At 42.4% G+C, this 25,075-nt stretch overlaps 2 protein-coding genes across 10 annotated transcripts in view; one reads left to right on the top strand and one right to left on the bottom strand.

Annotated features, from left to right (window-relative positions):
- Positions 1-1,546: 1,546 nt before the first annotated feature.
- Positions 1,547-24,001, top strand: HMGCR (3-hydroxy-3-methylglutaryl-CoA reductase). 6 transcript variants are annotated; one of them, XM_070571618.1, is made up of 20 exons: positions 1,547-1,776; positions 7,004-7,191; positions 7,897-8,008; positions 8,297-8,384; positions 9,775-9,859; positions 11,041-11,146; positions 14,827-14,933; positions 15,041-15,157; positions 15,562-15,722; positions 15,842-16,089; positions 16,201-16,382; positions 17,437-17,631; positions 18,002-18,160; positions 18,308-18,465; positions 19,144-19,249; positions 21,004-21,174; positions 21,489-21,629; positions 21,713-21,871; positions 22,287-22,441; positions 22,585-24,001. In XM_070571618.1, the coding sequence occupies exons 2-20, from the start codon at positions 7,027-7,029 to the stop codon at positions 22,637-22,639; spliced, it is 2,670 nt and encodes an 889-aa protein (XP_070427719.1). In that variant the 5' UTR covers positions 1,547-1,776; positions 7,004-7,026; the 3' UTR covers positions 22,640-24,001. The 6 variants fall into 6 exon arrangements, with proteins under 6 accessions (XP_070427719.1, XP_070427721.1, XP_070427720.1 ...); XM_070571620.1 differs by having other exon boundaries at positions 1,593-1,776; positions 16,204-16,382; XM_070571619.1 differs by lacking the exon at positions 1,547-1,776 and adding an exon at positions 1,951-2,406 and having other exon boundaries at positions 16,204-16,382.
- Positions 19,397-25,075, bottom strand: part of CERT1 (ceramide transporter 1) — a 122,217-nt gene continuing 116,538 nt past the window's right edge. For 2 of the 4 annotated variants that reach the window (XM_070571624.1, XM_070571628.1), the window contains one exon: positions 22,284-25,075. The gene's annotated coding sequence lies outside the window, so the exon portion shown is untranslated. The other 2 variants (XM_070571623.1, XM_070571627.1) reach the window with 2 other exon arrangements.

The following is a 25,075-nucleotide window of genomic DNA, read 5'->3' as shown; positions in this document are numbered from 1 at the left end:
ATTAAGTACAAATTATTAGTTAATGCAATAAGAATTCTTTAGAAATGCATTTTGGGAATCATATAGAAGTTGCTTTGAGAACATAATACCAGACAATTAAAGTTTCATTATTGCTTGCTGTGGAACTCATATACTCATCAAAGTTCTCAATTAAGTGGAGTGTGGGAGTGAAACTTTCCAAATCTTGGTCTAAAGCCTTTTGTGGAAACAGCTTCCTGATCCTTATTTGAATTTATATTAGCAGGCATTTGTGTAATGTGTAACTTCTTCTGAGATGCCTGGCTCTTTGGACTTTAGGAACATTAAAAGTATAACAAAGTTTCTAGGCTCTTAGCTCTTACAGGTCTTCCTTCCTTCTTCTTACGTTTGATAAGACTCATCATAGAATACTGTCATCTTTGGTTAGTTCACCTCAGTCTTCTTCACTGTGAAAACTCTTTCCTTCCACTATAATTAATTCAACAAATATTTAATGATCATCTATTCTGTGGAGGAATGTAAGGTTCATAAAGGCAGTTTCCATGTCTGTCATGTTTGTCACTATATCTCCAGTGCCAACTATGGTGCATTGCATAGAAAGGACTTTCCAGAAGTATTTGGTAAAGAAGTATGAATAAAGGTCCTATACTGAAGCAGTGGAGTATAGTAGAACCAGCATAAGCTTTAGATTTAGGTTCAAATCCCAGTTTTTCTAATTCTTACCTATGGGATCTACAGCAAGTTGCTTAACAAATTCACCTTTTTAAAAAAATAGTAAATGGAGATATCTATTTTATAAAGATTATGGGAATTCAGCAAGAAAATAGTTTATTAAAACTCCTACTAAGTGTATAGTATGTTCTGGGGACTGCATTTCAAAATACAGAGCCTTAAAAATTGAGTGGATTGGGGCCGGCCCCATGGCCGAGTGGTTAAGTTTGAGCGCTCCACTTCAGTGGCCCAAGGTTTCACGGGTTCGGATCCTGGGCGTGGACATGGCACCACTCATCAGGCCTCGCTGAGGCAGTGTCCCACATGCCACAACTAGAAGGACTCACAACTAAAAAATATACAACTGTATACTGGAGGGGTTTGGAGAGAAAAAAAGCAGAAAAAAAAAAAAAAGATTGGCAACAGTTGTTAGCTCAGGTCCCAATCTTTAAAAAAAAAGAAAAAAAATTGAGCGGATTATAACTGCTGTTCTTAAGAAACTTCCACATAATAAGATAAAAAGACAAGTCACAGAATATTATGGAAATGTTACAGGTGTTCAAAGCAGGGACAGATGACACATATTTGAGGGAATTAGGAAAGGAGGTGGCAAATAAAATGGTCCTAAAGGATAGTTAGTATTTCAACAATTAAAATAGGTAAGCATATCCAGATTGAACAGAAGATAAGCAGGGAGGTAAAAGGTATTGAGTGTGACTGAAACAATGTCAGTTACTCTTTTGGCTGAAATGTAAGGGTGACACCGGCAAGCAGTGACAGATACGCAAGAAATGTGGGGTGAGCCCATATTGGTGGTGTCCGATTCTTTAATCCAGTAGACAGCAACTCCCGACGGTTTGGCAGGCCAATGGAGTAACAGGTTGTAAGGTGGAAGCACCCAAAAGTGGAGAGATCAGTCAGGAGAGGCTATTGCACGATTTCAGGTAAGACGTAATAGAGGCCTACAGCAGGAGAAGGGCAGAGGGAATGCCGAGAATCCACAGGGTGTGACTAGTGCCCCGCACGGGAGGGGAGGAAAGAGACAGAGCGAGGCACCCCAGCGACTGGAGCCATTTACACGAACGGGTAAGTCACAAGAAGGTGTCGGCTAAGGTTTCGGATACGGGTCAGCTTGAGGTTTGGGTTGCACCTCGCTGCCTCCTTCCCTTTTTTACGTCCCTCTTTTTTCAGGGCCACCCCCACCTCCCTCCCTCTCTCTCTCCACTGGGGAATTGAGTTTTCTGTCCTCAACACGACCCTGCGTTCATCTCCAAGCTCCCGTCGTGCTCGCACGGCGGGAGGACCACAGGTCAGGGCCGGGGCTGCCGGCACCCCACCCGCGCGATCCCCTATCGCCTGCGCCCGGGCAGCCTCCACGCTGGCGCCGCCACGGCGCCCCGGCCAATAGGCAGGCCCCAGGGCTGGGCCTCGCCCGGCCATTGGCTGGCGCGGCCGTGGGGAGAGATGGTGCGGTGCGCTTCTCCGCGCCGGCGGCAGCTGTGGGCGGTTGTTAAGGCGACCGTTCGTGACGTCACGCGGTCAGGCCGGGCAGCCCCCAGCTGATTGGCTGGGCGATCGGACGATCCTTTCTTATTGGTCGCACGCTGCCGGTCCCGAGCGTGCGTCGGCTCGGGTTCCTTCCGCCCCGCGTCTCCGTGGAGTGGAGACGGGCGCAGCGCCGGCCCCTGCTTCGGTGGCCTCTAGCGAGACCGGGAGGTGAGGCGGGCGGGGGCCGAGAGGGGCGGCCGGGGTGGCGGGCGGCAGCGGGGTCGGCCGCGCTGGGGCGGGTCTCGGGCTCCGGCGCCGGCAGCCGGTGCGGCTTGGCGGGGCGGCGGCCGGGCGGCGGGGACTGCCGGAGACGCCCTTGAGGCGGCGGCCGGGCGGAGGGGTGGCGGCGCTCGCCGCGGGGTCACGGCCCCCCGTGCAGGGAGGGGGCCGGGCCGGGTGGCCTCGGAGGCCCCCCGATTGGGGCAGGGCTGGGGGCTCGGCGGGGAGCGTGCGGAGGGCCGCGCCCGGGCGTCAGCTGCCCGGCGAGGCCGGGGGGGAGCCCCGCAAACTCTGCTGACCGGCCCGGCGCCGCTGGCTGGATCTGCGTGCACGTGTCCGGGCCTTTCCAGGAGACGCGGGGTGAGAAGATGCAGAGCCAGGGTAGGGACTCGCCCAGGGACTGAAAGGATGCTGCTGCTGCTGGGTTTTTTTTTTTTTTTTTTCTTGCGAAGGGCGTAGTCTCGTTGGTGCTGGTGTGCCTTAGTTCTAACCTTGCAGGGTTTCGGGATTACTTGGTTTGGGTTAGGAAGAACCTACCTTGCAGGTTCAAAAATAGAACAATTTCTGCGGGAGGAGGAGGTGGATGTGCTCCGTCCTACATGGTCGCTTGAGATATTTCAGGGCTTGAGGACATGCCTTCTTAGACTTGGTTCTGGAGGTCGTAGGAAACAGTTGTTTCCGGACCATGCTTAAATAATCGAGCTTAATATCAACATCTCACAACGGAGAGAATGTACTTTTTTGTTTGCTTGTGAATTTATTTTCCTCTCCACGCAATTAAAGACATTTTATGACTTCAGAGATTATCGAGCAAGGGCCTGGAGTGTGCTTTGGGGAGAGACTGGATTTTGCGGGCTTGCTTTGTTGTACTGTCTTTCCAGAATTTATGATGAATTTGTCAGTAAGGACAAATGGAAATTAGTAACATGAAGGTTAAAAAGTTGTGCAAAGATTACAGCATTAACCTATGGAAACGTGTGTGTGGCACAAGCATTTCAGGATGAGTGTGTATGTATGTGCACTCCGTTTATTCTTGTATTGTCTGGTTTCTGTAACCACATCTATCTATATCAGTATCTATTTAGGTTGAGCCATATGAAATTGCTGATATTTGAAATTCAGCTTTCTTTACCTACAAAAAGAGCAGTTTCATATGGTTCCACTTAATACTTGTCTTTGTGAAAGAACTTTGGAGGTCTGGCTTCCTAAGTGAGTAAAGAGGGATACGACTTACAAACAGGTAGCATGTAATAGAATTAGGTGTAGAATCCGGGTTTCCTGATTTCCAGTGCAGTAATTTTTTTTTTCTGGGTTACTGGGTTGAACAGCAGAATTCTAGATCCTGTCAGGATTAAAAATGACTCAGTATAAGACATGGTTCTTTCCTTCAAAGAAACAAAACCTATACAGCTATTACTTTAAGAACAGTGTAAGATAGTGTATAATCAAATACCGGAATGTGAACACAGGAGGAGTGCTGAGTGGGAGGAAAGAATCAGAGTATGATGCCAAAGCATCCTTTTCTGCAGTTGGCCATGGTAGGTGGTTCCTGTAGCATACTGGATTGCAGTTTGAGGATTCCTTTGAATTTGAATTATCCATTCTTTTGAAGAATCTGTGAAATATTTGCAGCATGCTTCAGTCTGAATAAGCAAGGCGTACATCACCTGTTTAACTTGATTTTTTTAAAGTACAATTTATTTTTATTGCAGCATGGCATAAATACTGTCTCTTGACTTTGCATAAGCTGTCCTGTAGCCTGCTGGTGCCACTTGCAATTGCTGATGAAGGTGCAAGACTGGATTCTATGGCATTTACATGCTTTGCATAATCACAGGGGAATGAAGAGGGCACTTGTGAGGAATAGCAATGTGTGCAATTATGGTTACTTTTGACACATTTGTACATTCGTTTGCTCAGTTTGTGTTTCCAAACAGGTAAGATTCTCTTTGGGGATGGTTCAGGGATCCTGTGTAATTCTTTTCCCGAATGTTGCAAAGATGACTTTACACCTAGGAAAGAAAGGTTGCAGAATTGACAATGCTGCCATGGAATCTTTCTGAGGGAAAACATAATGTGCCTAATGTATAATTATGCGCTAATAATGCTAAACTGATTTGTGATCAAATAGGGGTGCCTTCTTGCTTGCAGCTCAGATTTTAATTCAACTGAATTAACTTTAATAGTGAAGAATACATTGACTTGATAGAGAATAATCTGAGTTGAGGGGTGTTTTGAGGAGGGAGTGCTAGAAATCATTTTGACCTGGTTTTGAAACGTGTTTTTAGTTCGTTCGTTTTCTGGAACATTGATGCTAGTTGATCCTTTAGACTAGTTTGTAGGGTTTTGTTTTTTGTTTTAAAATATAAGAAGGAAGTTATGTGATAGAAGTTATGTGATACCATCATGAAAATCTAGCCTCTTATGAGGCTTTTGGTTTTAATGAAGTAGGGTTCAAATCTAAGATATGATTAATACTCTTTGATACTTTAAGTCCAAGTCCATGCTAATTTAACAGAAAGTATTTTTGTTATTGTTTCATTTTCCAGGGTAGTAGATATGTAACCTCTCTTCCCCACCCCATCCACCTTTTATACGTTCCCTGAATGCTCCCTGAATGCGCTGCATTCAGCTTTTAACTGGTGGGGCTAGAGGAGGGGAGTTAGATACATATCTAGGGGACTTTGAAAAAGAAAGTCATCTTTGGGTCTGTTTCAAGATGTGTCAATAAAATGCATGCTACTGTAGTTTAAGAATTTGTTTTTAATTAAGCTGGTATTTGTTGAGCAACTGCTATATGTGAGTGCAAGGTGCTGGAGGATACACTGAGGAATAGGGCTGGGGAGGAAGGTTGAAGAGGCATGAATAAGCACAAGCAGATGCCTGCCACGTTTATATATCTTAGTGACTGCCAGCCTTTTAAAATTGAGCCCCACTATAAGAAATGCCTGTTATGTTGGAAGCCAGTACCCACACTCGTAGGTGTATAGTTTCGTGAAACAAAGTTTCAAGAAGTAATACCTATCCATACTACATGTCTTTACTCACATTTTTTTCTATTTTATTTTATTAAAAAATGTTTGTTCTCACTCACAAAATTGCTTTCGTGATCTAATTGATGCAGTGAAGGGTTGTGACCTACAGTTTGAGAACCACGTATGTAGCTGCTGGCCTGGTATGGTTGAAATGTAGAGAGAACAGTGATGCAGTCAGAGAGAACACGTAGTTGTTGCTTTATTTCCTAAAAGCTACTCTTCTTTTCTTTTTTTTTTTTTTAAAGATTTTACTTTTTTCCTTTTTCTCCCCAAAGCCCCCCAGTACATAGTTGTATATTCTTCGTTGTGGGTCCTTCTAGTTGTGGTGTGTGGGACGCCGCCTCAGCGTGGCTTGATGAGCAGTGCCATGTCCGCGCCCAGGATTCGAACTGACGAAATGCTGGGCCGCTTGCAGCAGAGCGCGTGAACTTAACCACTCGGCCATGGGGTCAGCCCCTATTTTCTTTCCCTTAATCCTTTAGGTAGATTAATACTTTCTCTTCCTTAATTTGGTATCTTTTAAAATTTTGTCTTCAATAAATGAATTTCTTAGTTATTACTATAAATGTGAGATTCATCTGAGTTCTTGCTAGTGTGTCAAACAATGGGCTTAGTGTTTAAATCTTAATTTTAATTGATTTTTATGGGTAGTTAATATGCTTTACATTAGCATTAATTTTAGTGTAAGAAATAAGGCTTGCAAGTTCCTATATTAGAGACCAGTGACTATCAGTTGTTTAAAAAATCAGAATGTCAAAATCATGATTATTTAGCAGCAAACCTGGGGAGTTTAGTCGTGGTAGGCGTTAGATCCCAGTTAGCTCTGTGTTCTGTTGGGAAGCTTTGAATGCCGTAGACATCTGCTTTGCCGGCCGGCCTCTTCTCTCGGTACTGCTCTAGCATTTTGATTAGCTGTAGAAGCCTGGGGAAAGACTGTCCTCTGGTGACACAACATTGGGAAGGTTTATTTAACGTCATTTGGCTAGTGACATTGTATCGTGTGTCGGATGGAATGGAGAAGTATGATGGGCGTTGAGGAGCTTTCTGTATAAGTTGAGATCGTGGTTTACAGGAGGACGCTCTACCAGAATGTGAGGAAGGAACAGGGTGCTTATTGCATTTTCTGTCGGGGTAATTAGAAATACATGTGAATAGTTGTTTCTCACTGTGTTTTCTGCTTTATCACTCTCCTCCTTGGCTGACATATTATTTGGTTTGGTCTTAAATGCTTGAATTCATGCAACTTGTAAGAAATAACTGCTTTTAAGTTGGTTGCTAGTGAATAATAGAGGATTTAAGTGTTGTCAGTAAAAAAGTATTAACAGAGTTCTCTTATTTTAATTATACAGTTATTTTCCAGAATTTTAAGGAACACTATCAAATACTGTTATTTATACGTACAAGACATCGTGCATACAAAGCGGGGTTTTACATGACACTTTTCCTTAGGATCTTTTCCTAAAAATACAATGAGCTGTATACTAAGTGTTCTGACTTGATGTTCCTTACAGGATCCAGGGATTCAGTAGCTACAATGTTGTCAAGACTTTTCCGAATGCATGGCCTCTTTGTGGCCTCCCATCCCTGGGAAGTCATAGTGGGGACGGTGACACTGACCATCTGTATGATGTCCATGAACATGTTTACTGGCAACAATAAGATCTGTGGTTGGAATTATGAGTGTCCAAAGTTTGAAGAGGTTTGTGAAATTAATTTGATATTGACTACAGTAAATTGCATTTTCAGTTTCTAAAGAATGCCTCCTTTTAGAGACTGTAAAATCAAAAAAAGTTAATAAGTAAAATCTTTTAGTATTCATGAACGTATCTCAAATTTCCACTTAGTTATATAGTAGGGAAATGCACTGGAAATGCTTTTGTCTTTTGTACACAAATGAATGTAATTGACTTTACTTGAGAAACATAGCTTTTATAAGTGACAGTGAAAGACGATTAGCTTAACCAGTGAGTGGATTGTTTAAAAATTGGATTTAATTTTTTCCCTTTTTTGGGAGGAAGATTAGCCCTGAGCTAACATCTGCCAATCCTCCTCTTTTTTGCTGAGGAAGACTGGCCCTGAGCTAACATCTGTGCCCATCTTCCTCTACGTTATGTGTGGGATGCCTGCCACAGCATGGCTTGCCAAGCGGTGCCATGTCCGCACCCGGGATCTGAACTGGCAAACTCCAGGGCACTAAAGCGGAACATGCACACTTAACCGCTGCGCCACCGGGCCAGCCCCTGGATTTAATTTTTTATTTGCATATTTAATATTTTTCGGACTTGTTTTGTGCTTACATTTATCATAATATGTAAATTAATGATGTGTACGAAATATAAATTCTTATTTTTAATTGCTTATTTTAAAAGCTAAAGCTGTTGGAATTTTCTGTCTCTCCCAATAGGATGTTTTGAGCAGTGACATTATAATTCTGACAATAACACGATGCATAGCAATCCTGTATATTTATTTCCAGTTCCAGAATTTACGTCAGCTTGGATCAAAATATATTTTAGGTAATCATTTTGTACATTAAACTTCTTTGTGTGCTACCAGACTTTTGATTTGCTATGGAAATACACCTGTTTGTTCAAATCGTGTGTGGAAATTTATGTATTGCTTAAAGTGTGCTGCGTACATTCAGTAGTTTCCTTATTATTGGGAGTTAGTCATTCTCATATTTGAGACCTTAGTAATCTGTGGAAAATAGTGCTCTTTCTCTCACAATATTGCATGGGACTATATGTTGTTATTTGTGTAATGAAGGATCCATTTTTTCAGTTTGTTGAATTTTGTCCTTTTAGGTATTGCTGGCCTCTTCACAATTTTCTCAAGTTTTGTATTCAGTACAGTTGTCATTCATTTCCTAGATAAAGAATTGACAGGCTTGAAGTAAGTATTTAAAGCTTGAGTATACTTTTTTTCAAAATATGTTGAGAACTTTTCTTCTCTATGTTATAAAGTATTGTAATATATAAATTTCCAAATGTTTATAGAAAATATGGGGAAAATTTTTATGTAATCATTTAGCTGTTTGTATTGCCTGTTAGCGTTTCAGTATCCTTTCCCACTTCTTTTGTCCTTGAAGAAAACCTCTGAGATTGTGCTGTGTACAGTAGTGCCCCCTTATTTGTGGTTTCACTTCTCGCAGTTTCAGTTACCTGTGGTCAGTTGCAGTCTGAAAATATTAAATAAAAAATTCCAGAAATAAACGATTCCTAAGTTTTAAGTTTGGGCCATTCTAAGTAGCGTGCTAAGAATCTCTTGCCTGTCGCTCCACCCTACTCAGGATGTGGCTCATCCCTTTGTCCAGTGTATCCTTGCTGGACGTGCTGCCTGCCTGTTAGTCACTTGGCAGCCGTCTCGGTTACCCAGTCAGCTGTCGAGATGTGGCCGCACTTGTGTTCAATTCATCCTTATTTTACTTAATAACAGCCCCAAAGTGCAAGAGTAGTGATGCTGGCAATTTGGATATGCCAAAGAGAAGTTATTGTTGTCAATCTCTTACTGTGCCTAATTTATAACTTAAACGTGATCATAGGTGTGTATGTATAGGAAAAAACATAGTATATGGAGTTTGGTAGTTTCCTTGCATTCAGGCATCCGCTGCAGGTCTTGGAACGTATCCCCGCAGATAAGGAGGGACTGCTGTATACGCTCTGTAACTTCCTTATGCCTAGTAATAGTTTATCAATGTCTTTGCGTGTCCTTAATGTTAAAGTAAATTATTTCTAGTCGTTGTTTAATAGTCTCCTGTATGAATATATTGTAGTTTATTTAAGTCTCTAGGACTGGATTGTTAGGTTATTTAATTTCCTCCATTAATAGCAACTCTGTGAGGAATGCTTAGCTACATTTTTGTTCATATTCATAGTCATTCTCTTAGGATCCATTCCCAGGAGTGAGACAGTGACTGTGTAAGCTTTTAGGGCTTTTGAGTACTGTTATTGCCAATTTATTCTCCAGAAAGCTTGTTTAGTTTATGCTTCCACAAGTAGTGGCTAATGAAAAAAAATTGCATATATTCCACTTTTGTTCCCCCATACCAATTCAAGGAGACATTTTTTACTAAGGGTGATATTTTGCTGTAAAATTATCAAAGTTATATTTCTGTGTAAATATATTTACATTTTTACCATTGCACTTTTTGGTCCACAATAAGGTATATGGCCTAGAGGGTCGTGCAGTGCATGAGGAGGAAAATGTTTTGTTTTATAAAAGATTTTTTAAGCCGTATTTTTTCCTCTGTTCAATGTCCTGCATCGTCTTATTTTTTTTCCAGCGAAGCTTTGCCCTTTTTCCTGCTTCTGATTGACCTTTCCAGAGCGAGTGCTCTCGCGAAGTTTGCCCTCAGTTCCAACTCGCAGGTGAGTATTATTCCTAAGACGTGGATGTTAATAGTATTTCTTTTTTCAGTTGGTTTACATTAATAGGAAGGATTAGTAGAGTTTCTTCATAGTCCAAGATTCAGGAATTGCCCTCAGTTTCCAGTTTACTTGTCACTTTCTAAGACTGATCTTCCTAGATGCCTAGGAGCTGTCCCCATGTCCAAGAACTCGCTCGCAATTTCGTAGCTTCTGGAATTTGGAGTCTTCCCATCCTCCTTCGTGAAGGTTTCAGAAGTTAGGGTGCTATGGCTTTTGGATAAATGAGAGTGTCTACCTAGTGAAACATGGCAGCAAGCAGGACGGGATCGGATGGGAGAGGGTCTCGGGGAGAGTTATTTCCAAACCCCTGAGGCAACCTAGCATCATTTCCCATCTTCAGTTTTATCTTGGTGTTTGCCACTCACTTTAAAGAACCTCACATTTTTAACGATTTGGCATCAGAGTATCTGAGTATAAAATAGCATGTACTTCTGCCCTGATTATGTATTTGATAGATGTTTATGATCATTTGAACATGTTGACGAGGATATGATTTTGGTTTCGTAACACTGACATGGGCTCAAAAAATTTGCACCTAAGAACTTCTATCAATGTAGCCAAAATATAAAATATTGTAGGATTTAATTATGTGGGATTTAAAAGACAGGATTAGTGCACTGCGTCAAAGGAATCTTCCCAAGAAATAGCTCATTCAGTGCCAAGGGAAAGCAGGGCGCTGTGTATGTTCTTTTATTTAATCCTCTGTCTTAGTACATACTTCGCGTCTGGAATGTCTGTTAGTCTTATCGCATTGTATATTTTATTCTTTGCAAAGTAAATTAGATTTTAGTACAAGTCCTAGGATGCTCTCTGACATTTAATTTAATTAAGTAATTAATTATTTAAAATTTTTTCTTTCTTTTTTTTTTTAAAGATGGGCACCTGACCTAACAACTATTGCTAATCTCCTTTTTCTTTTTTAAAGATTTTATTTTTCCTTTTTCTCCCCAAAGCTTCCCGGTACATAGTTGCACATTTTAGTTGTGGGTCCCTCTAGTCGTGGTGTGTGGGATGCCGCCTCAGCATGGCTTGATGAACAGGGCCATGTCCATGCCCAGGATCCGCACCGGCGAAGTTGTTTTGTGCCTCATCCTCATTGATATGTTTGGTGTGTGTTTTAGGATGAAGTGAGGGAGAATATTGCCCGTGGAATGGCGGTTTTAGGTCCCACGTTCACCCTCGACGCTCTTGTAGAATGTCTTGTGATTGGAGTTGGTACCATGTCAGGTTTGTAAGCACTTTTTAATATATCTTAATATATCTTGAAATAAATTTGTAGATAAAGAGAAAAAAGAACATCTTAGATTGCAATGGTTATTCTTAAATTCTGACCTTTAAAAATGTAACATGAAGAATTTTCTGATGTGAGTATGTGGGTGTATCTGACCTTGTGCCTGTCTGCTTCAGGGAACACTCAGTAGCGGGCTACTGATTTATTTCTCACTCTTGCATCCTCTTGTTCTGTGTTCCACTCTTTTGATGACTTTGTGGTGGTTTAGTTTCTGTTTTCTTGTTTGGTTTTTAACCAAGATTGCATTACAAGGCTCCTCTGGAAAGCGCCTTCCAGCCCCTCCTGTGGCCCAGACTAAATGAGCAGTTGGGTTCCTGTGGGAGACAGTGCGCGAGCCAGGAGCTGGACAGATCTAAGTTAGGCTGTTGGAAGCTTTGATGAGTGTGCAGTACGTCTTAGCAAGTACCCGGCACTGGCCTCAGCACTTAGGGGTCTTCGTCTTTAATTGGATTGTAGAGAATTAGATGTTAAATAGAAACAGAGAACTCCATTAGAAGGCGCAAAAATTATGGCCTGGCATGGAAATTTTCCAGAATGAATATATCACGCTCTTGTCAAGCTGTCCTAACCGTTAGGACTAGATTTTATGGCTTTGTCATAAAGGCCACACCTAGTTAACCACTGTTCTAGTGTATTTCCTGGTGCCTTAGTGCCCTCAATAAGGGGCTTCATTCTTTGAGAAATAAATTATCTAACTTTTAGGAGGTAGTTGATTGTCATTATTAGTTGAGGTCTCTTCACTGGGTGTATGCTAAATATATAATATTTCTTCTGACTTTCTGAGGGTAGATTGATTTATTCAGTTATTTAATCTGTCATTCAACGAAGATTTTATTTAGCAAAGAAGATATTTTTTAAAATTATGTTTTTAAATGTGCATACCTTAAAATCTACTCTTTTGGGGTTGAGTTTTGACAAAGATGCAGTCATGTAAGCACCACCACAATCAAGAAAAATGTTTTTGATCAGGTGAAACATACCTATGTGATTTTATTCAAGCAAAAGAGTATATAAGAAGATGAAGAGGATTAGCCAGGAATTCACCCACAGTAGTGGGCCATGAAACTAAGGGTCATTCGTTTGAAACTGATGTGCAAAGTAGGATAGTGAGTTTTGTCATGATAGATCAGAGAAGTGGACAAGGGAAGGGGTTTCATTTGTGGTTGGAGAAGCCAGTTAGGAGACCTTACAGCTACACAGAAATGATGTAATTAGGGATTGGGCGCGGGGTAGGATGGAAGGACAGATTTAACACTTATTCACTAGGAAGTCAGCCTTTGGAACGCTAGTAAAAAAGGAAACGGTCTTACCTTTTTGAAAGTGTGTAGACTGGTGCTGTCCCTTTGTGTAGTAGCAAAGTGGCACGGAGAGACTGTTCTGGGACAGAGTAAGGAAGAATGCCTGCAGAACGTATGGCAGCAGGAGTGGCGTCACACGGCCGCAGATATTAGATTACTAGATAGCCATGTCCGAAAGCAGTGGTCAGTAATGGCTTCGATGGTCTCAAGTTTGAGATTATATTCAGCTACTATTTCAAATATAGATTGTTCATAATGTTATTCTTATTGTAATTTTGTATTCTCTTGAATTTCCACATTTGCGAGTAATTGCTGCAGAATTTAAAAAAAAGTACAATGTATGTTTTCTATTATTTAGTCAAATGATCTACTGTAATTCAGAAAATAAAATATAACTGAGCTTTTTTGTGTTATTCTAGTTAGCAGTTTTTATAGGAAAAGGGACTCATTTTTTTATTTCAAAGCATTGGTAAAATTAAAAATTAAGAAATAAAAAATAGGGGCTGGCCTGGTGGCATAGCACTTACCTTTGTGTGCCCCACTTCAGCAGCCCACGGTTTGCAGGTTTGGATCCTGGGCACGGAGCTAACGCCACTCGTCAAGCCACGCTGTGGCAGCAAACCACATAAAATAGAGGAAGACTGGCACGATGTTAGCTCAGCAACAGTCTTCCTCAAACAAAAAGAGGAAGACTGGCCACAGATGTTAGCTCAGGGCCAGTCTTCTTCACACAGACACACAAATAAATAAATAAAAATAAAAAACGATAAAAAGGTGAGGGATAGTTACCAAACCTTCCCAACTAACTTCTCATAATCAACTGTGTATTAGTGCTTTAAGGAATTGTGAAAATGATTTTGAAGGGTTTGATAGTTTGTGTTTTTTGTGTGTCCTTCCCTCTGCCAGCGTAAGAGTCAAAGCAAAAGTTAACAGTTTTCTATTGGTTCTTTTCCTAGAGGTTTTTTTTCTTTTCTTCCTACTGTTGTAGTTTAAATTTTATCCTAACAAATTCCAAGACACTAGTCAAATTCTCTTCCTTTTTAATGAAATTTGGTTGCGTAACATGATTTGGTTGGTCATTGTTGAAGTTTGGGGAATGAGCGTTTTGTTACACAGAAGTTTTCACCGTCGTGTTATTTGGAAATAACGTAAGAAAAGTAGTATTCCTTTGGATTAAAACCACAGTAGCCCGTCTCCCACTCTGTTCTTTGAAAAGAAAATTGGCTTCTAATTAACTTTATAGTCACAATTCCCCTCTCATCTCCATTGTCATTGCTTTGGTTGAGCTCCTCATACTCAAAAGAAACGAAGTGTTTTTATATTTAATATGATGACATCAGAACTATGTTTTATATTCAAGTTTATTCATAAAGTAGGGGAGTAGGATTTGGTAATCCCAGGTCTTTTCTAGTGTATAGTTCTGTTACCTTCTATTTGAGAAGATTACCAAATGATACCTTAAACATTTTGTAGTGCAACGTTGGTTAACTTTGAATCTTGAGTTGCATTTTTGCGTCATAATCATTTTTCAAACAGATCGATGAAATGAAGCCAAATTGTAGGAACCTCAGTAGACACCATAGAGGTTATATTCAAATCAGAGTTCAGTAGTACACATAAAAGATTTTTATGGTACTATATCAGGAGTGGTACCATTGGCAGTATGTTTTACTTTTATGAAAAGTCCTTGGTCCGCAGGTGAATTGCTTTTGTGTTAATGAGTGGGACTGGATCAGTAGTACACTTGTGGGGGGTGTTGCTCCCTTAGAGTTGCCTGTCCTTTATGTCCTTGCTTCAAAACAGTACAATCAGTCATACGTGGCTTAATGACAGGGATCTGTTCTGAGGAATGCGTCACTAGGTGATTTCGTCACTTTGCGAACATCGTGCAGCGTACTTACACACACACACGTGGTACAGCCTACACACCTAGGCTGTATGGTACACATCTTATGGGACCACCGTTGTGCATGCAGTCCGTCGTTGACCAAAACGTCGTTGTGCAGTGCATGACTGTACCGTCATTTCATAAAAGGGGATTATCAAATGTGTATTAAACACAACCACCACGCCTGGCATTGTGATGTTGGGGACATGGAAGAAGACGAGGCCTCTGCCCCTGATGGAGTTAATCCTTCTGTGGTCTCAGTCTTAGCATTACCTCTGAGTTCCTAATTCTTTTTCCAGCAGATGGCAAAGAGCTTAATATAGTAATATTTTCATGTATTTGTCCACCTATAGGAAGAGTTCTTGTGATGTATGCAGCATCAAAAATACACATACGTTACTAATGATATATTTGATTTTTCTCCAACCAGGAGTGCGTCAACTTGAAATTATGTGCTGCTTTGGCTGCATGTCTGTTCTGGCCAACTACTTTGTGTTCATGACTTTCTTCCCGGCTTGTGTGTCCTTGGTTTTAGAGGTAAGAGCGTTCTTCCTTACGGCCTTAGTAGAAGAGCAGTCTTTCTCATTAGATCCGTTCACCTAAATAAATCAGTACCTTCTAGCGAATGCTGACTTGCTTTGCAGCTGTCCCGGGAGAGCCGTGAGGGCCGTCCAATTTGGCAGCTCAGCCACTTTGCTCGAGTTTTAGAAGAGGAAGAAAATAAACCAAATCCTGTGACTCAGAGGGTGAAGATGATTATGGTAATTACGTAGTTTTCTTCTCCCTTCAGTATCTTCAGTTTCACTGTCATATTCTGCTTTTTAATTTGGGCTTTTCCTTCTTTCCTCTTATCTTTGTGCAATTTTCGCCTCTTTCACTGATGCTCCTCTTCCATTTTTTTCTTAACTTGTGTCTCATTTCTTTGAGGGCCCTGGTTTTTATTAGTCTCTCCGCTAAACAGATTTTTTAAGTTCCTCTTCTTTCTCTCTTTGGAAACTTGTTCTCTGCGATGTTTTCAGTCATTGGTCACAGAGCACGCCTGGGCTTTCTTTTCATGGTGAGGAGAGGCCATGGAAGATAGTGTCTGGTTATCCAGTTGCTAAGGATGAGAAGGTTAGGTGCCGTTGATATGCAGGGATATATAATTTTTTTAATTTTATTTCAGTCTCTAGGCTTGGTTCTTGTTCATGCTCACAGTCGCTGGATAGCTGATCCTTCTCCTCAAAACAGTACAGCAGAAAATTCTAAGGTTTCTTTAGGATTGGATGAAAACGTGTCCAAGAGAATTGAACCAAGTGTTTCCCTCTGGCAGTTTTATCTCTCCAAGTAAGTTATCTGAGACCTGCTCTATTGTATATTAATCATAGCACTCTGCTACTAAAGGTTTAGGTTGTGCCTTTTACATTTCCAAGTAATAACATTTTAATTTGCTTTCTTTTATTTAGAATGATCAGCATGGATATTGAACAAGTTATTACCCTAAGTTTAGCTCTCCTTCTGGCTGTCAAGTACATCTTCTTTGAAAAAGCGGAGACAGAATCTACACTCTCATTGAAAAACCCTATCACATCTCCGGTAGTGACCCAAAAGAAAGTCCCAGACGACTGTTGTAGACGTGAACCTGTACTGGTCACAAAGAGCCAGAAATTCCACGCGGCGGAGGAGGAGATGAGGATAAACACAGAAAGAAAAGGTGATTTCTTATTCTCTTCACTGCTCATTCTTAAAATGCTGATTTGTCAAGAAGTTGAGTCCATTTTAAAACTTTCGTTCAGTGTTGTGAGATTTCTTTTGATCTCTTCAGCAGTTGAGGTTATAAAACCCCTAGTGGCCGAAGCTGACACCTCAAACAGAGCGACGTTCGTGGTGGGCAGCTCCTCTTCACTCATTGCTTCACCGGAACTGGAGACGCAGGAACCTGAAATTGAACTTCCCCTGGAGCCTCGGCCCGACGAAGAATGTCTGCGGATCCTTGGGGATGTGGAGGTGAGGGAATAAGGCACACTCAGGGCTGACGTCTTGTAAGAAAAGGAGCACCTGCTGAGTCCCAGGCAGTGTTGTGTGGTTTACAGGTTCTGGTCTTATTGATTTATTCCCTACAACCTTGTGAGGTAGGTGGAATGATCTCCATTGTTCAGGTGAGAAAGCTGAGGCTCCAGGACGTTTAAGTGTTTCCCAAAGTAATACATCTGGAAAATGGTAACGCTGGGAGCAAGAGTCCAAGATTTACTGACTCAAGAGTCACTGCTCTAATAGAGGAAGATTGTCATGGATGTTAGCTCAGGTGAATCTTCCTCAGCAAAAAAAAAAGGGAGTTAGTGCTCTTTCTCCCTTATTGCTGTTTATCATAGAGATGAGCAACTACTGTGTTCTCATTTGTGTGTCAAAGCCTAACAAAGGTTTAACACAGAAGTGAGATTCAAAGACAGAAGAAAGTTTGTTTTTTTAAAGTATGCTTGATTTTCACGAGGAAGCTTGCTTTCCTTGCTGAGGTTTGAACAGGGTGTTCTGCTCGCCTGCCCGTGTGAGTCCACGCATGCTTTATGTAATGTGAGTGTTGTGTCCAGCTGCATCTGCTGAGTCTGGTTCATTCTTCATTTACGTGCGTCTGAGTGAGAGGAGAGTCGGGTTTGGTTTTCTTTCCTTCATTCCTGTTAACATGAGTTTGGATATCTCGGGTGTCTTGCTGTGTACAGGGTTAGCAAAACTTACAAGAGTGGGCATCAGAATCTTAATTACAGGGTTTTTTTCCTCTATGAGTCTCAGTTGCAAAATTTAGTGTTTTGGTCTTAGATTTATTTAGTTTTCACATTTTCTAAAGAATTTACTTTCATTTTGATATTCTTCTTTCTACTGAAATCATCGCCTTTGGAACCCTAAAGTCCTTCGGGTTCTCCTCTTGAAGTCCTTGTGTCTTAGCCCTATTGAGAGCATATTTCTATTAATGGTTGATTTATTACGAATCATGTGAAGTACAGTCCTTCAAGTCTTTGTCATCTCCTTTCCTGAACCCCTTCCCATTTCTTTTTAATTTCTTTAGAAAGGTGCAAAATTCCTTAGTGATGCTGAGATCATCCAATTAGTCAATGCTAAGCATATCCCAGCCTACAAATTGGAATCACTGATGGAAACCCATGAACGAGGTGTATCTATTCGTCGACAGTTACTTTCCACAAAACTTCCAGAGCCTTCTTCTCTCCAGTATCTGCCTTACAGGGACTATAACTACTCCTTGGTATGTTATTTTCTTGATTTGAGAAGGTTTGCTGTGTAGCTTTTAGGCTAGTCTTGTAGCTTTGGTCTTTAGCTTTTTAGTTTTTTTGGTGACTGGTCTTTTATATGTGCATAGTTTTACAAAACATTTTCCTTTTTAAATCATTTTACTGTAATTTTGTATTCTGCTTATGATATAGGTCATAGAAATTAAAATATTTTTCCTGTTTATAGTCATTGCTCAAACATTTTAGTATTTTGAATATTTTTAAAGAGTAAATAAATTTTGTTGAAAAATGCACTAAACAATTAAGTTGGAAGAAAGTTGTTAATGACGAGGGCTATGTATTTGCAGTAGAGATTTTCACTTGGTGCCTGACTTTACCTTGTAGGTGATGGGAGCTTGTTGTGAGAATGTTATTGGCTATATGCCCATCCCTGTTGGAGTGGCAGGACCTCTGTGCTTGGATGGAAAAGAATTTCAGGTTCCAATGGCAACCACGGAAGGTTGCCTTGTGGCCAGCACTAACAGAGGCTGCAGAGCAATAGGCGTAAGTTGGCGTCAATCTATTGGCCTGTTTTAAAATACATTCTGGGCCAGGCCATGAGAAGAGATTTGGGGACAGTCAAGAATGCTTTCTGGGACAAGCTGAAGTGTTGTCAGGATTAACGTGTGCTCCTCTCCCATACTCTGGCAGCTTGGTGGAGGTGCCAGCAGCCGAATCCTTGCAGATGGGATGACCCGCGGCCCCGTGGTACGTCTTCCCCGTGCTTGTGACTCTGCAGAAGTGAAGGCCTGGCTTGAGACACCTGAAGGGTTCACAGTGATAAAGGAGGCGTTCGACAGCACCAGCAGGTATGTGTGTGGGTTTGGGTGTGTGCACGTTTATTTCAGAACCAGTGCCCTCTTCTGTGATCACTAAATGTAAGTGTTAACATATTGCCTGCTTAAGATGACGTAAGAAAATGTCAACTTTAAATGCATTCATTCAAGATGAGTGACACTGGTGCTTGGTTGCGGGGGCAGGGGGATGTTATCCAAGTGAATACATCTTTAGAGATAAATTAGGAAAAAAATACTGTGAGGTAGTAAGTTGTGTGTTGGTTTTATAAGGCTCACTTTTAGTAGACTGTTACTTTGCCCTAGGAGAGTTTTGACTTAGAATTGCCCTTTTTAGGAAGAGATTTTGCAAGTAGAAGTAAATATTAGTATAGTAGATATACTTGGAATGTAGAAAATTAAATTTATAAAGAAGCGTAATCAGTACAAATGATAACCCCGGTATAATTCAAGCTCATATGCTTGTTTTTATTTGGACTTTTACAGTTTATGATGAAATGACTGTCTGCAGCCCTCCTTTTTTGTGGCATATACAAATAAGACAGTGTTAGTATTCTAATGTAACGTTTAGTTAAAGAAAAGTATGTATTGAATAATCTCTGTGAGCTTTCTTTTATGTGTAGGAAACTAGATTTTACGACAGCCTCCATCTTCTTAAAGAAATGTAAAAATCTTTGCCTTTTTTGTTTATAGGTTTGCGCGTCTACAGAAACTTCACACGAGTGTGGCGGGACGCAATCTTTACATCCGCTTCCAGTCCAGGTCGGGCGACGCCATGGGCATGAACATGATTTCGAAGGTGAGCACAGACAGGCTACACCAGAACGTGCTCTGACGGGAGAGGGCCCTGGGGTCGGGAGACAGGCGGGGAGCAGACCAGCTGTTTACTCCGTGCCCTCCTGGACTTTTGAATTCTGTACCATGTACATAGACTCCTTACTCAGAGTTAATTGATGGACAGATTTTTATTGAAAGGTAAGTATTGATTCCTGTAACTCATGTTCTGTAAATCCAGCGTCTCTTGACTGGCGGTGTTTGTATTGGGTGCCTTTAATTTAGACTTGGCGTTACACGTGCTCTGCGTCTGCTCAGAAGCATTGGGAAGAATCTTGCGGTTACTGCCTCAAAACTTTGTCCTGTAAACCTTGGAAGCTGACCTCTTCTAGAGACTTCAAGACTTGTGTTTAAAAGACCAAGTTTATATGTATAGTCCATTTATTTTAATTATCTACTTATAAGAAGGTTGTGTATGGCTCACATTTATTCTACTGATATTTATTATTTACCAGACACACATGTAAAATGTTAAAGTCAGCTAGGCAGGCTAGCAAAATTTATTTTGTGGTTTACCTGTATGTAAGGACCATTCAGAGAGAGAGGGTCGTGGCTTAGTGCATAAGCTTTAAAAATCGCCAATAAACAGTACAGCACTTCCTCACAAAATTAAAAATGGAATTACTGTGATCTAGCAACTCTCCTGAGTACCCACCCAAAGGAACTGGAAGCAGGGTCTCAAAGAGATATTTGTACACCCATGTTCATGGCAGCATCAGTCACAATTGCCAAAAGGTGGAAGCAAACCCAAGTGTCCATTGACAGGTGGGTGGGCAAACCAAATGCGGTGTGGACATACCGTGGAGTGTGACTCACCTGTCCACAGAGACACGCTAATTGCGGATGCACCTTGGAGCTCACTTGCTAAGTGAAATAATCTGGTCACAAAAAGACAAATACTGTGTGATTCCCACTTGTGAGGTCCCCAGAGCAGTTAAATTCACAGAGACAGAAAGTCAGAGATGGTTGCCGGGCTGAGGAGGGGGGAGTGGGGAGGTGGTGGTGATGGTGTGGTCTCGGTTCTCCAGATGTGCAACGGTGTGAATGTGCTTCACGCTGCTGACCTGTGTGCTTGAAAATGGTTAAGACGGTCAATTCTGTGTTACATGTATTTTACCATAATTTAAAAATGTTGTAGTTGCCACTGAGTATGTTTTGGATTGTTGAAGTCTTATTTGTTAATTGAATTAATGTCACTTAGTTGGAACTCCTTGGAAGCCTTGTTTATATTGCATGTGGTGTAAACCCCAACACCTGTCTCACTGGTGTAAGATATACTTTTTTGCCTGACCTCTCTTTACAAGTTCGGTCCCTCGGGCCTTCGGGTAACAGTGTGATAACGGGAAGAGGGAGTTTATTACACACAGATCGTGAGCTGGTTACTCTCTCCAGGGACGGGACTCTAAGTACTCCCACTGAGTACTTGAGTACTCTCTAACATTCTCATCTACTTCCTGTTTGTCAGTGACTGCAAAGAACTTCATTTTCATATCTGGAAAGAAACATAAAGAATCTGTATCTGACTGAGAAATGGGTCACTGTGATGGTTAATAAAACAGCTGGTACTTTTGTGCTTGATTTCTTAGTGATATAGCTATTGTATTTGGAAATAATAGTCGTTGTATTTAGAAGTATTATTAGATACAGATAAAGCCTCTCATCTATAAATAATTTTGTGCATTTTAACATGATTACCATTTTTGTTGTTGTTGTTAATAGGGTACAGAGAAAGCACTTTCAAAACTCCACGAGTATTTCCCTGACATGCAGATTCTGGCAGTTAGCGGTAACTATTGCACTGACAAGAAACCTGCTGCCATCAACTGGATAGAGGGACGAGGAAAGTCTGTTGTTTGTGAAGCTGTCATTCCAGCCCGGGTTGTCAGAGAAGTGAGTGATGGCATGAATATTTTATTTTGTTAATCAGTAATTGGATTAAAAAGTTGGGGAAAGGGTTGTTAACATTCAAAGTAAAGTTAAGGTATGGGTGTATGTTTTATGTTAAAGATGCCCGTTCTCTCATAGCCTGTGTGTGGCATTCCCAGGAACGAACTGCACTGGTCCTCTTTTTATTGAGGACAGGGCTGGAATGGGGCCGCCTCTAAATTCCCTTGTCTTCTGGAGGTGCAGAAAGATAGATCTGGGTAACATACCCCTGAACCTTCTTGGGGAAGATGTGAAATGTGCACACCTCTGTTTTCTAGGTATTGAAAACTACTACGGAAGCTATGGTTGAGGTCAACATTAATAAGAACCTGGTGGGCTCTGCCATGGCTGGGAGCATCGGGGGCTACAATGCCCACGCGGCCAACATCGTGACTGCCATCTACATCGCCTGTGGGCAGGTGAGGGCTCCTCCCACACTTCTCTTCTCTGTTGTTCTAAGTGAGAGATGTTTATTTAATACTTTCCTTTTCACGTTTTTCAGGATGCAGCACAGAATGTTGGTAGTTCAAACTGCATTACTTTAATGGAAGCAAGTGGCCCCACAAATGAAGATCTGTATATCAGTTGCACCATGCCGTCTATAGAAATAGGAACTGTGGGTGGTGGCACCAACCTGCTCCCTCAGCAAGCCTGTTTGCAGGTATGACACATCAGGCACCTCCTCAGGCCTCGTTCTGACTCGCTGGGATTGTGTGTTTCTACCTGACACTGCCTGTCACTCACCTCCATCTTAGCTGGCCTTTTCCCTCTTCTGTTTCCACCAGCCTCCTCCAGTGTGTCCGAGTACGCATGTGCAGGCGTATGCTTAGTCAGTTGAGAAAGTAGGTTAAGAGAGAAAATGAGTGTTGTTCTCCTCTGAGTAGGTGTGCTGCCAGCCAGGTGGTGCCGGTACGTTCCCTCTGGGGTGGGCGTTGTTAGTACTGGCTCCTGTGGCACTTCCGCTGGAGTCCAGTTCTGTTCCGATGCCCCTGAAGTTGCCCTCATTTTAGTTGGTTGAGTTGGAGGCTGTTATCGTGACTTTAGGGCTGAGGGCCGCTGTGTCTCTCTGGCTGCAGATGCTGGGTGTGCAAGGAGCGTGCAAAGAGAATCCTGGGGAGAATGCGCGGCAGCTGGCCAGGATTGTGTGTGGGACAGTGATGGCTGGGGAATTGTCCCTGATGGCAGCCTTGGCAGCAGGACATCTTGTCAGAAGTCACATGATTCACAACAGGTAAGAGATACAGGTTCGTTTAACGTGTTTTCCCTGTACTTAAGGTATACAGTAGAAAAACCTACTTCTCAGATACAATAGTCCCAACTTAAAATCTGCACTCCTGACGTCATGTCTCTCTCCTTTGTCTTTTTCTGCCACAGGTCAAAGGTAAATCTACAAGGCCTCCAGGGCACTTGCACTGAGAAGGCTGCTTGAGTGGCCGCCAGCTGGGGACTGCAGCATGGGCGTGGGTTCTAAGGACTGACGTAAAATCTGATTAAAGGCTCGATGCACGGTCTGGTTGCGAATGCGTGGCCGCGGTGTGAGGCGATGCTTGGTGGGGGCTGCCACAGGGTCTGGGGCCGCCCTCAGATCCGAGCGCTCCAGGTCAGTGCCTCGCTGCAGTGCTCTCGGAGAGGTCTCGGCACGGATTTTATGCTCTCGGTCATCACAGGTCTTAATCTGTCGTCACTGTTGAGAAAATATGAGCCGGAACCCATGTTTTCCTTTGAAGAAATTCATGGGGCTTGTGGTGATCAGTGGGAGACCCCCGCCCCCCGCTGGGTTGAAAATCGATTTTTAAATTATACTGTAGCTGACAAAACTCCTGATTTCATAGTTAATTTATTACGTCTGGGTTGTAGAACTTTAAGAAATAAGAGCTAAGTTTATTTTTTGTAAATTAACCCTTCATTTGGTGCTGGTCTCTCTTGATTTCTTTTGGGGTAGCCAACGTGATTCTTCAGACGGGGACCTGCTCTCTTCGAGGGAGGAATTGCTCTTCTTCCCGAACTACAGAACAGTGTGCTTAGCAGGGCTAAGTCGTTCTCGGTCAGAAACAGGTCGCCGTGGTCCCCTGCAGGTGTCTGCTCAGAGGGGCCCACATGAGTCTGGAATGCACGTTTGTCCACAGTGGCCGTCGCGTGCCCTTCAGCCTGAGTCTTTAGGAACGAGAGTTTTGTGCTCTTTATTAAAGGTACAAGAGCCCTTCATAGTGCTTAGACAGAGGTGATTGTTTATCAGAACCATACGACTCAGTGGCCTCTCTCAGAGCCCAGAGGGTGGAAAACACAGGTTTGAAAGAAAAATACCATTTCTCTAAGCCAATTTTAATTTCTTGAAAGACACAAATTTATTTAGCTGAAAAATCTAGATAACTTTTTGTCAAGAACTGTATCAAATCTGTATATGTTGTAATAAAGCTGCTTGTGCTAGGAATTTACTGACAGTGTTCAAGGAGTCAATGAAAGTCCGCTGTGTGCTGATCAAACCCTGTAAGCGTGGGCCAGAGAAGACAGCGTTCTGGAATGCTGTCCAGGACGCCCTGGCTGGCTCGTCGAGCCTGATGAAAGGGGCCGTCAGCTTTCAGAGCCATGGAGACGCCGCGTGAATGACCCAGGAGGAGTGTACCTTGTTCCTGCGGCCAGGAGGTTGGTGACTGAAACTTCACATGGGCTCTTCGATGGGCCCGGACGAGCTCTTCGCTTCTTCAGGGGGTCAGCAGCGTTGTGGAATCTTAATTTTTTTGGATGTACCAGTTTTGTATAAATAATAAAGAACTCCTTATTTTGTATTACATCTAACGCTTCAAGTGTTGGTCTTGGAGAGCTGGGGGCGCCTCCAGAAGGTGCACTCTGGCGGACGTGCAGCAGCGCCGTGGCTGCAGGGACGGCCCCTGAGCAGCTGGTCCGCAGGACTCTTGTGAAGAGGGACCTTTCTGTTGTGGTAAAGTTTCACCTGCTTCCGTCGTGACTTTTCAGCCAGTGATGACTATTTATGTGACCTTTCCATGGAGGGGGCGGTGAAAAGTGTGTTGAGTCCTCCTCTCGGCGACCGTAACCAGTATCGTCTTGCTACATTAATGTTTTGTACATTTACTAAATTGTATACATTTTGTTATACATTTTTTCCATTTCCAGTAAATTATGAAAAGGAAGTTAATACTGAGAAGTGTAAGCAGTTTGGATTAACCCTGGGCCTGAGGCCTGGAAGCTTGAAAAGTCCGGCCAGAGTGGTGGCTAATTCACGCTAGGTGTCCCATGGTCATTTTGTCATTCTCCAACTGTACAGCGTTCACGGAAGGCTGGTATTGGATGTGCGTTAAGGTCATCATCCATATTCTTAGTGGGATTAGACTGGACTCCTTTTGGCTGTTGGGGGGTCTGAGGATTAGTTGAGAGGAGGAGAGCATAAAAGATGGGACAGCCAAAACCGCGTGGCATCGCAGGTGCGCAGTGAAGTTGTGTCGGCTGAATTAGCACAGCTTAGCATCGCCGAGGTCGGCCTCTTTACGAGCTGATTCCCATTTACTTGCAACTATTGACTATACTTCTCCTGTAGTTAGAGGTGAAAAGGTGTGTGTGAGCCACTAAGAACCAGGGCCCAGATGCAGAAAATCAGTTTGAATTTTCCCCTGAAACGATATGTGATCACCTGTGTGGTTGGCCCCCTGCAGAGTGGAGCAGGCTGGACAGGACAGTGAAGATTTTCCTCCCTTTTTCTGCTGGGGTGATGTGACGAGCAGTGAGATGCGTGTGTGGCAGGACAGGATTCTTCCTCATCTTAGGAGAGGGTAGAGGATTAAGTCCAGAGGGCACATCTCACCTTGAAGGGTCTGAGCACAGAACAGCACAACACATCAGTACAAATCCA

Source organism: Equus przewalskii, chromosome 13 (assembly GCF_037783145.1).
Source record: "Equus przewalskii isolate Varuska chromosome 13, EquPr2, whole genome shotgun sequence".
NCBI classification, from domain to species: domain Eukaryota; kingdom Metazoa; phylum Chordata; class Mammalia; order Perissodactyla; family Equidae; genus Equus; species Equus przewalskii.
The sequence above is the reverse complement of the archived record's forward strand: the minus strand, read 5'-3'. Positions and strand labels throughout refer to the sequence as shown.